This window comes from Symphalangus syndactylus, chromosome 14 (genome assembly GCF_028878055.3).
Source record: "Symphalangus syndactylus isolate Jambi chromosome 14, NHGRI_mSymSyn1-v2.1_pri, whole genome shotgun sequence".
NCBI lineage: Eukaryota > Metazoa > Chordata > Mammalia > Primates > Hylobatidae > Symphalangus > Symphalangus syndactylus.
In genome coordinates this window covers 84376116-84390311 of record NC_072436.2, presented here as the reverse complement: position 1 = coordinate 84390311, position 14196 = coordinate 84376116, and the positions used below count along the sequence as shown (strand labels likewise).

Below are 14196 nucleotides of genomic sequence, written 5' to 3'. Positions count from 1 at the left end.
GCTGCTCTCTGTCAATGCAGAGCCTCTCAGTGTCTGACACCTGCCCCATGCATTGTGCACAGCTGTGCCTGCTCCTGCTCCCTCAGTACCCCTCCAGCGGGGTGGGATGGGAGGTGGGGTGGGGTGGAATGTTCAGGTGAAGTTTAACTTCCTTCTAGTGGGCATTTGTAACCAAAAGGGAACCTTATTAAGCAGATTTCTAGCTGAGGGGCATTTAGATTGTATTCTAAGATTTTAGTGGTGGAAATAGTCCATATTGTGTAGACGCCCCCACACCTAATTCTCTGTCTCCCTCTCTTCTTGCCACCCCTTCATAGTCCTTTTGGGCTGATATAACAGAATACCTTAGGTTGGGTAATTTATAAACAACAGAAATTTATTGCTCACAGTTTTGAAGGTTGGAAAGTCCAAGACGAAGGCATCCATAGATTTGGTGTCTGGTGGAAGCCCATTCCTCATAGGTAGCGCCTGCCATGACGGGGAAAGGGCTCTTTCAAGCCTCTTTTATAAAGGTGTTAATCCTATTCTCTCATGACTTAGTCATCCCTTAAGGGCTCCATCTCTTAATACCCTCACCTTGGGTGTTAGCTTTCCACATACGTATTTTGGAGGGACACAACACTCAGGCCGTAGCAGTCCCCAACAGGTGCTCTTTTTCCCTCTTTCTGTCTCTCACTGTCTCTCTGTCTCTCTATCTCTCTCTCCCCCTCTCTCACTGCCCCCCCCTTTTCCTCCTGTCTCCCTCTTTTCTCCCTCCTCTACCTTTTTGAGCTTGGTGAACACTTAAGACTTTTTATTGAAATTACCCACAAGTGGTTGGATCTGACATCATTTGAGAACCTGTCCAAAGTTTCCTTCCAAAGTTTAATGTTCCATAGAGTGACTTTCAAACAGCATTACAGAATTGGTATTAGGCCCCATTTAAATACAAATCCTGTTTTGCCTGAAATAATGGAAAAGTATAGATCTGTACAATGAAATAATTTCCTTTAGGGGAGCTTCTACATCACTGGTTGATTCCTTCAATAGAATTTTATTGTGCCAGACACTATTCTAGGCACTCAACTATGTCACTTAACATGATAGACAAAGATCCCTGTCTTGTGGAGTTTACATTTTGGTCGGGAGAAACAGACCTTACACAATACACATAACATCTGAACAAGCTAATGTATATGGTAGAAGATGGTGAAGTATTTTCATGAAAATAAAGTTAGTACAGTAATACAGCAGGATAAAGCAGATCAGGAGTGTGGGTTGGAGGTGTGGCAGGTGGCAGGATCAAATGAGAGGACTGGGCAAGTCTCAATGAGAAGTTGTGATTTGGACAAAGACTTGTAAGAGGTGAGGAAGTTAGCCAAACAGCTGACTGGGGGCAGAGCATTCCAGGAAGAGGGTACAACAAAGGCAAAATTCATGAGACAAGAAGACACCTGTGGTGTTCAGGAACAGAAAGGAAGCCCTTTGGCTGGTGCAGAGTGAATGAGGGCATGAAGTCAGAGAGAAAACAGGTAGTCAGATCACATAGGGCCCTGATGGACTTTTTAGGAACTTTGGCTTTAATTTGGAGCAAAATGGTGAGGCCACTGCAGGGGTTGGAATAAAGAATGATGTGATCAGACTTAGCATTTTAGAAAGAAAACCCTGGCTGCCATGGGTTTGGAATAGACTGTGAGTGAAAATAGCCCTGGGGGAGGAGGATGCAAGAATAGAAGCAGGTCCTTTGTAAGAAACTATTGTGAGGTTGGATTCTCAAGATATTTTGGAGGTAGGGTCAAAAAAAAATTCCCAATGGAAGGGAAGTGGGGTGTGAGAGAGAGGAACCACGCATAATTCTAAAATTTTTTTAAAAGGAAAGCATAATACTTGAAGAGTCTAAAACTAGGTCTAAATATAAACAGCCAAAAAGAGCACAAGGCTTTAAAATTTTAAGCAGTGGAGGAAGGTGACAAGACAAACAGATTCCTGTCTCAAGCTGCTGTCACTTCCCTCTCCATGACTGCATTCCAGAATATGGGTCTTCCCAGCCAGTGCTTCTGAGCACCGCCTTTCTTTCCGCCTAAAACCCTCTTCTCCAAGATCTTTGCTTAGTTGGCTTTTTCACATGCAGATCCTAGTTCTCTGAGAGCTCTTCCCTGACCCTGCTTCCTGAAGTAGCTGTCTTCCCCAGATCTCTCTATCCTAGTACTCTGGTTTGTTTTGTTGCCTTTGTTGTACAAATCACCTTCATAAAATATCATATTTGGTTTTTTACTGCCTGTCTTCCCCGTGGGAATGTGGGCTCCATAAACACCCAGATCTTATCATTCCTGGTTGCTACTGTATCCCCGGGACCTAGAGCAATATCTGGCACATAGCAGATAATAACTATTGGGTGAGGAAGTGTTGTAATATTAAAGTAAATTACCAAATATTCATTAAACTCCTGCAGGGAACACAACTAGTCAGTGTTTGAGGGTTAGTGAAATATTTTCATGTAGCATTTTTGGGCAAAAATTGAAAACAACACTATAAGAAATAGGTAGAGAAATCACAAGACATTCAATATGTGATTCACTGACAGAAGAGTTGAGGAAAAGGAAAATTGAAAGAGACTTGCAGAGTGGGAGAGTTTGATATTGTAGAATTATTGGCCTTCAGAATTAAAGGGATCAGCCTAACAATATGAATAGGTAGGGAGCTTTGCAAAATCTCATTGAGCTTTCTCTGAATACCTCCAACAACAAGAGTACATTATGGTACAAAGCAGTATATTCCAATCTTTGGCATTTCTAATTATTGGAAAGCTATTTTTCTTTCCATGAAAGGAAGAATAGGGAGTATTTGACTAGGCAGAGAAGAATGAGGAAAGTACTGCTGGCTAGGGGAATGTGTGGGCAGAGACACAGAGCTAAGAGAGCTCTGGGCCAAAGACAAACTGAAAGGGTTTCTGCATGGGAGGAGAGGGAGAGGAACTAACTGTCATCTTTTTGGGTAGGCAGAGAGAAAAAGGTCTGAGAAGAGTAGAATTTGCTTCATAAATAGTGGACTAGAGCAAAATCTGATATCAATTTTAGATTATTTAGGGCAATTAAAGCCCCATTAAAAAATTCTATTTCTCTTAATAAGGCAGTATGAATTAAATATCCAGGCAAATCTGAAAGTACTGGTTCCAACAAAATTTTTTTAAAATAAGAAAAGCATCAAATTTTAGTGAGAAATATAATCACTTATACTTGTGGAGTTAATGTGAATTCTAAGTAGGAGGTTGACCTTTGCTTGCCTGAAGAAGAAAAACACTTTTTTCAGAACAGTAGTAATTTTTAAAATACACAGTTCTGAAGTAATTTCCTTGGGATGTGAAAAAGCCTGTGAATAGTAGGATTCGTATGGAATGAGTGCAAGCCATGTCTTTAGTGCTTGGAGTTTATTGAAAAATTTGTCTATGAATTGGAAAGCATGTGGCTATTGGCCTCTTTTGCTGAGAGAGACTATCTTAGTCCACTTTTTGCTACTATAACAGAATACCACAGACTGGGTGATTTATAGTAAACAGAAATTTATTAGCTCACAGTTCTAGAGGCTGGGGAATCCAAGATCAAGGGGTTAGTATTCAGTAAGGGCCTTCTTGCTACACCATGTCATGACTGAAGGTAAGACAGCAAGAGGGGGCCAAACTCATCTTTTTTTTTTTTTTTTTTTTTTTTTTTTTTGAGAAGGAGTCTCGCCCTGTCACTCAGGCTGGAGTGCAGTGGCACAATCTGGGCCCACTGCAACCACTGCCTCCCAGGATCAATCAATTCTCCTGCCTCAGCCTCCTGAGTAGCTGGGATTACAGGTGCCTGCCACCATGCCAGGCTAGTTTTTGTATTTTTAGTAGAGACGGGATTTCACCATGTTGGCCAGGCTAGCCTCGAACTCCTGACCTCGTGATCTGCCTGTCTCAGCCTCCTAAAGTGCTGGGATTACAGGCGTGAGCCACTGCGCCTGGCCCAAACTCATCTTTTTATAAGAGCACCAATCCCACCCATGAGGGTGGAACCCTCATGGCCTAGTCACCTTTTAAAGGTCCCACCTCTTAATACTGTTACAATGACAATTAAACTTCAACATGATTTTTGAAAGGGATAAACAGTCAAGCCAACACAGAGACTAATTCTTAGAGAGCCACATAAAAGCTGACATCTATAAACTCATGGCCACTGTAGTCTTCCAGATAATTTTCCTCGTATACACTCTTTATTTATTTATTTATTTATTTATTTATTTATTTATTTATTTATTTTTCAGATGGAGTTTCACTCTTGTCCCCCCACAGGCTGGAGTGCAATGACACTGTCTCAGTTCACTGCAACCTCCACCTCCCAGGTTCAAGCAATTCTCCTGCCTCAGCGTCTCGAGTAGCTGGGAGTACAGGCACACACCACCACGCCTGGCTAATTTTTGTATTTTTAGTAGATAACGGGGTTTCACCATATTGTCCAGGCTGATCTCGAACTCTTGACCTCAGGTGATCTGCCTGCCTTGGCCTCCCAAAGTGCTAGGACTACAGGTGCAAGCCACTGTGCCCAGCCTCGTCCTATACACTCTTACAAATGCTGTAGTTTGTGTTAGAATGGACCATTACCAGATTTTATTTTCTGCCCTGAGATTTTGGAGATACGACATCACTTCATCTAATCAAAACCACTCAGAAGTGTGGCAAACCTTAGACAGTTGCAAATACCAATAATAAACCTTTTATATACAATCATCAGTGTAATTCATGGGTGATTTCAAGGATAGATGTTCTGTAGGGAAACACTGCTTTAGAAACAAAAGGGAAGTAAAGAGGGTTTAGTATTTTTATCAGAGTGTTTTCAAACCAACAGAGAAAATGAACAGAGCTTCCTTATACAATTGAATGCATTGCAGACTAGCTGAAGTGAAGTCAAGTCAAGAATATTGTCCAAGGAAATATCAAGTTACTGTAAAGGTAAATCCATCAAGAATATCTAAAGTCAGGGAGAAAAAAAAATTTAGTATTTATCTATGTATGTTACTTCATGATTAGTAGATCCAATATGAGGATTAATGTGGTGCTCGAGTAATGAAACACAATTATTTGAATATATTTGACTAGTCCCCATTGTTAGCAACCAAGTTCATTGCACTCTGAGCTTTAGTTCTCTTATTTGCAAAACAAGTCAGAGGATTGTGGCACAAGCTGAATTAGAAAAGCTCTAAGGTACGTTCTACCGCTAAAATTTGAATTTAGAAGATGTGGAATTTAGTGGAATTCTTATGCATGTTTCTTAATTTGTTTTTCTTGCAACAGATGCTGTGAACTTTAACACGTAGGTTCAAAGAATGATTTCTGCTTTGAGAAGGGGCCTGAGATTCACCCAAAGAACATCTTGAGGATGTCATTGGATTTTCACATCAATATTGTTTGCTTCACCTTACTTTTCTAATGTCTAGATGCCCATAGGTTTCCCAGGGTGGAAAGAGAAATAAAATAACTTTTGGGAGCTTTAAAGCAAATTGCCACTGGATTATTGTGATTTGATATTTGCTTTTCCAGATAGGTGACTGTGGGAAATAACCTGGCCTCTCCTCCTGCACCCACATGTCCCTTTCTTTCCCGTCATGTGATTCCTTTCTTTCTGTGTTTACAATAGGATCATTTTTGGCTTCTGGCCCAGGTCCATCTGTGGCTCCACTCATATCTCTCTGGCCTATCAAAACTCTATTGATGCATTTTAAGCTTGAGTTTCTCCTTCATAAGAACTACTGCCAATGTTGATTTTTTTCTTTGCTCCCCTTTCACAGGACTTAGCACTACATTTCAAATTACCTTATTGTTTTTTCCCTTTTATTTTCTCCCAACTGCTTATAAGTTTCTTGACTCTATAGGCTCCTTTTTTTTTTGAGACAGAGTATGGCTCTGTCACCCAAGCTGGAGTGCAGTGTCATGATCTCAGCTCACTGCAACCTCCGCCTCCCGGGTTCAAGCGATTCTCCTGCCTCAGCCTCCCGAGTAGCTGGGATTACAGGCAGCCGCCACCATGCCCTGCCAGTTTTTGTATTTTTAGTAGAGACGGGGTTTCACCATGTTGGCCAGGATGATCTTGATCTCTTGACTTCATGATCCGCTTGCCTCAGCCTCCCAAAGTGCTGGGATTACAGGCATGAGCCACCTAGCCAGCTCCTTTTTTAATGCATTATATATTTATGTACTTTGTAGCTGACAATTTGGCTATTTTTTGATGCTCTTTTGGAGCCTCATTCTCAGAGTTCTAAAAGCCAAAAATGGCATTCTGAAATCTCAGTTTTATGAAGCTGTCAGCCAGTGGTATAAAATGTAATGGTCAATTTAAATTATAGTACATTCAAATGCAACTTTCTATTAATGACTTTATGATAAAATGAATGCCAGTTTTAGACACTTCCCTTAGGTACAGCTATCTATCATGTTCCCCGAGTGTACCGGGATATCAGCTTATTTTATAGTTGACACCCTTGAAAAAGGACAGAAAAGGGAAAAGGCAGCATGGGGAAGGGGGTTGTAGCAGATGTGGTCAATGTGTTCCAGTACCCAAAAGGCTTTCTTCTCTTCCTCACACCATGAGAAGTTTCTATCAATTTTTCCTAATGATTAGCTATGACTGAGATGTGGATTTGGATGTGACTTTTTTTTTAAAGTATTGTGTTTCTTATACTTTATTCTATTTTATGTAAAATATAGCTTACATTTTTAAAAATTTAATTATTGGTTATGCACTACTAGTCAGGCTCAGCTGACCTATGGTAAGTAACAAACCTCAAAATCCCAAGGGTTTAACTAAACAAATATTTCTTCTTTTTTTCTCATGTCACAATTGGGAGATTGGATTTTTTTTTAATGGCTTTTCCTAAAGGGACTTGGGGACCCAATGCTGATCTCACAGTATATTCCAGAAAAATATTTTTCTACTCCACTCCCATTAAAGGATGGCGTAATCAGTTTCTTTCTGAATAAAACAAGACAGCCTGAGTACTCTTATTTATACATGTAGATCAGATATTCTTCCTGTGTTTTACCCCCAGGAAGAGTGTATTTTTGTGTGAGTATCCATTAATTGTTAAGTAATAATTGCAACAGGGGCTAAGAGCCTGGAACAATTAACAGGACCTTCTGGAATGCCTGTAATCTAATAGGGAATGTGTGTTCTGAGAAACTTATTAGGATTTGCAATAACTGGCTTTATCTTCATCCTAACCCTAGAACAGTGCCTGACACAAATCAGTGACACAATAAATATTTGTTGAATGAATGAACTCAAAATGTTTTTGCCTTTGCCTTCACTGTAAAGCTATTTTTTTCATTATTTCACCTGTTTAAAAATATGCTCTGTTTGTTCCTGTCCCAGCCCATATTGCAGTGAATGCTTTAGAAAAAAGATGTGGACATGATCTATTGTAATTCAACATTAAAAATGGGAGTTAGAGAATATTTTCCAAACTCAGGAATTTACCCCTTTTTTCCTGAACTGACATAATACTTTCATAATATAAATAGAGACTTGGTGAAAACATCAGATATATAAACTGCAAAGATTTTGAAAAGAGAAATAGATAAAGGGATTGAAGGCAGTCACTGAATTAAAACAAATTCCATTCAATAGCATTTTTCAAATTTCACCTGAATCAATCTGTGTAGTCTTTTCAGCTGCCTTAAGTATCACAGCCTTATGGATAGTGCAGCATAGGGGCAATAAAGATAAGGTGTAAATTGTGAACAAAAAAGAATATAACTTTATTTTTGTGTGGTTTAAATAGAGTATTGCTGATGAACTTTTCACTTGGATGGGCTTATCAAGTGGTTTTTTTTCCAGAGGAAAGAGCAGGGCTTGCAAAACAGTGTAAATCAGGCAATCTACATTCACATCTTGATGATCTGCAAATCACTTATTCATTTGCAAGAGTAAAGCAGACTCATGAAATCAATAACTTTGCTATTCATTTATGCTGCATACTTTTTCCCACTTTGAAAGGGTCCATAAAGCAGAGTTTTTAACATTTTATTAAGCTAAAAAAAGAAAGGATATCTTTAGCAAATGTTTCAATTTTCTTTACCTGTGTTTCTATTTTCTTATGTGAGAAATGCTCAAAGCTAATCCTCTCCAATGGTGTGAGGTCTCTGGGTCATCATGTTAATGTCAGTGATGGGGGCTTTCTGCACACTATTTTGGAAAACAGGTCTGCTCTAAGCTAGTCAGAGATGAGCTTAATTGTTGTATTTGTGAATTAAGGACTGATGCTTATGTATTTTAGAAAATAAAATGTTAGCTCATTGCTTTAGAGGTCACAAATATAGAATTGGGTTCATATAAACTATTTCCACATAAAAATAATTGTGTTTCCATGATGAATTTCAGATCAGGGCATCAATATCCATCCTAACTGTGGATCCTTAAGGGCTCCAGACACTTAGGTGCACTACCGTATTGCCTCTTGCCATTTTTGTGTGTCTGAGGCTGAAGAACATGAACACTGAGGAGGTTCTTCTGCTTCAATATTAACTATGGAAGTGTTACCAGTAGCGAAACTATATGAGTCTGCAGCAGCCCCAGTTCTTGCCTCCTCAGAAGAAATAATTCGACTGAGGGGCATAAAGCGGAAGAAGCCGAGGCAAGTTTTAGAGCAGTAGTGAAAGTTTATTAAAAAACTTTAGAATGGCTGGGTGCAGTGGCTCATGCCTGTAATCCCAGCACTTTGGGAGGCCGAGTCGGGCGGATCACCTGAGGTCGGGAGTTTGAGACCAGCCTGACCAACATGGAGAAACCCCGTCTCTACTAAAAATACAAAAAATAGCCGGGCGTGGTGGCACATGCCTGTAATCCCAGCTACTAGGGAGGCTGAGGCAGGAGAATCGCTTGAACCTGGGAGGCGGAGGTTGTGGTGAGCCGAGATCATGCCATTGTACTCCAGCCTGAGCAACAAGAGTGAAACTCCGTCTCAAAAAAAAAAAAAAAAAAAAGAAAAGAAAAAGCTTTAGAGCAGGAATGAAAGGAAGTAAAGTACACTTGGAAGAGGGTCAGGTGGGTGACTTGAGAGATCAAGTGCACTGTTTGACCTTTTGACTTGGGTTTTATACATTGGCGTGCTTCTGGGATTTCATGTCCCTTCTACCCTGATTCTTCCCTTGAGGTGGACTGTCCACATGTGCAGTGGCCTGTTAGCGCTTGGGAGGGGAGCATGCGCAGTGTGTTTACTGACGATGTATGCATGCTCACTTGAGGCATTCTTCCCTTAGCTGTCTCACATTCCCACAGGAAGATCATATACCAGTTAAACTGCTATTTTTCCTCTTAGTACACATGCTTGAGACCACTCGCCCAACTCCAGAGATCTTACTGGGGAAGTGCTGATCACCAGTACCAGGTTTTTTCTATCTATTGGGAGACTGCCTTTCCCTGGTGTTGGCGGCAACTAATTATTATTTTAGACAGACAGTTAACAACCACCTGACCATCCCGTGTTGGTTGCCTGACATTCTTGGTGGGTGGGCTTGTGGGGAGCCCTCTCCTGCCTTGCTCGTGTTTGACTAGTACCTAATGTAACAGAAGTGTGCTCTGGAGAGTCTATTGCTGTGTACCTTTCACTGCACCTGAAATATGTTTGTTTCTTGTGTGATGAATGAATTGCTACTATGTGATGACCTTGTATATTTTCACTTTAATGAAGAAGAGTTACTATCAGATTGTTCCCAGAAATAAAATTTCACTTTTCTTGACCTGTGACCGCTTTTCCTGACATAAAGCCATAAACTTTAGAGTTCAGTATGGAACAGAAACTAAGCATGATGACGATTCTGAGCTTTTAGCACATGCCTGAGCTTGTGAAGGAATGAAAAAAATAATCAATTTCAGGTCTGCTTCTGGTTTACGTAAAGATGTGTGAAAAACTTGGGTCTGTCACAGTCAGCTAAAATCAGTCAAAATTCATTCTAACTCTAAATCGCTCTTTCATGTTTCTTCTGTCAGTATCTGTAAGTTTGTGAAAAGAACAAATATTTTTCTTAAGGCTTGAAATTTTTATTGGGGGAAATAAAGAGAACTGGATGTTTGAACAATTTTGTTTTATTTTCTGTTTTTTTAATGGAGCTTTGTAGTTTATTTTGGTTATAGTTAACATTACAAAATAGTCTTGTATATGTAGAACAACTCATTGACAACTCAAAATGTACAAAATCAGAAGAAAAGAGTATAACTGTCTTTAAGATGCCTATTATTCTGAGTCTGGTTGGTGTGCAAAAAGCCTGCAGTCTCACCACCTATAATTTTCTCTAATACTTTTTTTTTTTTAAATTGACCTCAATACACTTTATTGCAGAACAGGAAATACTAAACATTTAAGAAAGATTTGTGAAAAACGATTTGACTTCGGAAAAATATTTGTTCCATCTTAAGAGGATCAAACTTCAGAAATATTTTTAAAAGTCTTCGGCTGAAATGTCTCAATTCTTAGTGATTAAAAACAGCTAAAGGGGCTTAGAGTAGTGGAGAGACTGGATTTTGGTATTAGATTCAGGTTTGAGTTCTGGTTTTGCCCTGTTCTAAGTGTGCGTGATTTTACTAATTAATAATGATGTTGGACTTCTTTTCTTAGGTTTATTTGTCTAGTGTATTTCCACTTCTGAGAAATATTTTCCATACCTTTACTTGTGTTTTCTTACTGGTTTGTAAGAGTTCTGTATAGAATCTTAATACTAATCGTCTGTCAATTATGTGTACTACCACCTGTAAATATGCCAGTTTGTATCTTATCTAGTATTTCTTAACATTGTAAAATTGTTCAAAACTGTTTTTAGTTTCAGTGGCTTCTGTTCTTATTTTTCTGGGAGTTTTTTTTTTCTTATTTTAAATAACAGACGAAGTAGTCACTATCTGATTTGAATAAATCAAGCCAAAAATATCCTGACAGTACACCAAACAAGACCTGTGTGTATAATGTGAGTTCTTTCTTTTTAATTTTAGAATCAACCTTGTCCTATGTTAGGCAGCTGGAGGCAAGAGTAAGACAGCTGGAGGAAGAAAATCGCATGCTGCCCCAGGTGGGTGACTTCCAGAAGCTCATAGCTAGTCAGTGCCATTTAAGTTGGTAGCATTTTATTTGGAATTTAAAAGCTCAATGACGTTTTCTCTTTTAAATGATAGAAATCATTTTGTAAATAGCCATTCATCAATGTAGAGTGTGATTACGTTCCATGATGGCCATCATCTTTTCCAGATTTCTAAGTGTTATACTAAAGGATGCAGATGTCTGAAATGAGAATGTGAAATAATTTTGAAAGGAAGAACAAAGGAGAAGGATAACATAATGAGAAGTAGAAAATAAAGACATGTTGATAGTACTACTCATATACATCATGCATGTAGTTGGTGGATATAGGGAAGGTACTCTTATTTAAATAGAAAATTTGCTAATTTCTGAACTAGGCAAAGCTGTAGGTAGTTGGAAGGTTTCACATTATAATTAAGTTAGTACATTCTAAAATTCTTTGTGGTATAATTGAACTCTTTCAGTGAAACAAAGTGATGACAGTAATTGACAGTTTTTACTTTGGGACTTCATTTCTTTCCCCTTATTAAAGTAAAGTGGCACTTTTTCTAGGATATTTAATGTCTTCCCATACATTTCACTTATAAAATTCTTTCCATGGGCTGTTAACTTGGTGAGAATCATGCTGGTCTTTTGAGGAGGTGGTTTTCAGAAAACATTTTGTTGAGGAGTTGAAAAATATGATTCTAGGTTGGTTTCCTTTCCAAGCATGTGGACAATAATATATTTTAATGTTTTATAACAAGAAGTTTTCTAAGAAATTAGTCACTAGGGTTCTTTCTACATTCTGGTTATTATTTCTGTTTCATAAATGACTAAGGGAAATTATATCTCAAACAACTAGTAAGCACTAGTTTAAATAAAAGGTCAAAGATTAACCAGTCTTCAGGTTGGTATTTCAGGAGAAGAAATTTGAACATTAATGCAAAGACCCTTTAGAAAGACATTTTAGGTCTTTTAAATCTTGTTTTGTTTTTGAACTACTTTTGCTCGTTAGTGATGATTTGGGCTATCAGGTACTGCACATAAGAATCCTTTTTTCTTTCTTCCATTGGCTAACAGTCTTCCCAGAAAGCATGAGATTAAGTGAAATAAACCTATAGTAGTCGTCCCCCTTTTCAAGGGGAATACATTCCAAGACCCCAAGTGGACGCCTGAAACCACGGATAGTACCAAACCCTGCAATACTATGTTTTCTCCTAACATAAATATATATAATAAAGTTTAATTCATGAATTAGACACAGTAAGAGATTAACAACACTAATAACAAAGTTATTGTTAGTAAAGTACTGTTAAATAAAGTAAGGGTTACTTGAACGCAAGCCCTGAGATGCTGTGACCATTGGTCTGATCATCAAGATGGCCATTAAGTGACTAACAGGCAGAAAGTGTAGACAGCGTGGATTCATCCCAGGTGGGATGGAGCAGGACAGCATGAGATTTCATCACCCTACTCAAAACGGCCCACAATTTAAAACTTGTTTATTTCTGGAATTTTCCATTTAATTTTTTGGGGCCCTGGTTGACTACAAGTAACAGAAACTGAGGCTAAGGGTGGAATTCTGTACTTCTCTCTCTTCTCAAACTGTACATGTATTAAAATTCATGATGACAGAAGAGATTGTGTCATGAAATAAAATACTACTGGTGGGTTTGTTTTCTCTTTGCTCTTCATTATTTTCCTTTTAAAACTTTTTTGTGTTCCTTTTTGCCTTTTATGTTAAATTCACAGTATGACTGTGCTAAGGCCCTTGACTGAAAACCTCTAACTTCTTACTTGTTACAAAGAAACCTACAAAATATAGTTAGTTTATTATACATGGTTGTGCCATCTCTCAGGCAACTGGGAATGTAAAAGAAATAGAAAAAAATTCCAAATGATTTTTATTTCTTTGTTTCCTTCTGAGAAAGAATTGAGGCTGACATCAAACAGCAAACTAATAGCATGTATGTCATCTTATCAAAAAAAAAGAGGCACAACAAATGTGAAAATGATGACAAGGTTGATTCTTAAAAACCTGTAAAAGTGGGTGTTAGAAGTCTTGAAGGAAAATCAGAAGAGTCCTTAACTATACTTGATATGTCTATGTGTATTGGAATACGTAGTACTTGCATAGTTAAGACTAAGCAAGATCAAACAACTACTCAATTTAAAGTGTTCAGTTATATCCTTTTAAATACATTACTATTTTGCTACCAAGGAAGGTTTTTGGTTCATTTTGTTTTGTTTCATTTTCTTCTCTCTAAGAAATGGCTAAGAAAGATCATGTTTTATTGATTCTAAAATGTTATTGATGTGGGATGCACCATCATGATATGTAGCATTACAAAAGAAAAATGATATCGGTTGTACCATGCCAGATTCTTGCTGATTTCAGCGATGTTACAAATGGGTAAACAATGTTTTCGTTTTAGTTAAACAGCTATTTGTCAAAGTAATTTAATACAAAGAGAACCCATTGTTTGAAATATGCTGTTGGACATATGCAAAGAATGCAGTAGATCTGTCAATTCAAAAACAGTATTTCTGTTAAATTTCTCTATCACAGAGTGGTGCCTTCATTTACTACTAAGATATAATAGAGGTACCAGTTGTAACTACTTCTATAAATACAAACTAACATGAATACAGACAGTAGGTAAGACCCTAGGATGGAACACAATAAATGGATCTCAGAACAGTGAGCATCATGTGGAGAATTCTCATGGGAGACTGAGACTTCAGCTGGATTACACAAAGGCATTTACCGGTACAACTTACTCTTAGATGTTACTGATACTATTACAAATAATGTATCATGAGATTTCCCTGCAGAAACTGTTTCTAACTATGATGTTAGCTGATTTGCAAGGTCAATTCAATGAGATAAGCTGACATCCTAGCCTAAGTTAATCTCAATATTCAAACATTTGATTTTCAATTCTAAGAATTTGTTTGCTATGCCTTGATCAGAAGGTATTCCTTTTCACTCCCAAATTTATTAAAGCATGTCCATTTGTCTTTGAATAAACAGAAGTAAGAATGTAGTTGGCAGTTGGAATCCCAAGTATGTAAAACACCTTTGCAGCTGTAGCCAGGATTTTTACTTTTAGTTTAGAGTTTAGACTAATTACATAAAGCACTGTCCTG

General features: G+C 38.1%; 1 protein-coding gene across 6 annotated transcripts in view; it reads left to right on the top strand.

Moving 5' to 3' along the window:
• The window catches only part of CCDC85A (coiled-coil domain containing 85A), a 208728-nt gene that overhangs the window by 155433 nt on the left and 39099 nt on the right, over window positions 1–14196 (top strand). For 5 of the 6 annotated variants that reach the window (XM_055241328.2, XM_055241327.2, XM_055241326.2 and 2 more), the window contains exon 3: window positions 10980–11056. The exons of the other annotated variant lie outside the window; for it this stretch is intronic. In XM_055241328.2, the coding sequence (XP_055097303.1) occupies window positions 10980–11056 (77 nt within the window). The remainder of the gene's footprint in view (window positions 1–10979; window positions 11057–14196) is intronic. 6 annotated transcript variants of the gene reach the window in all.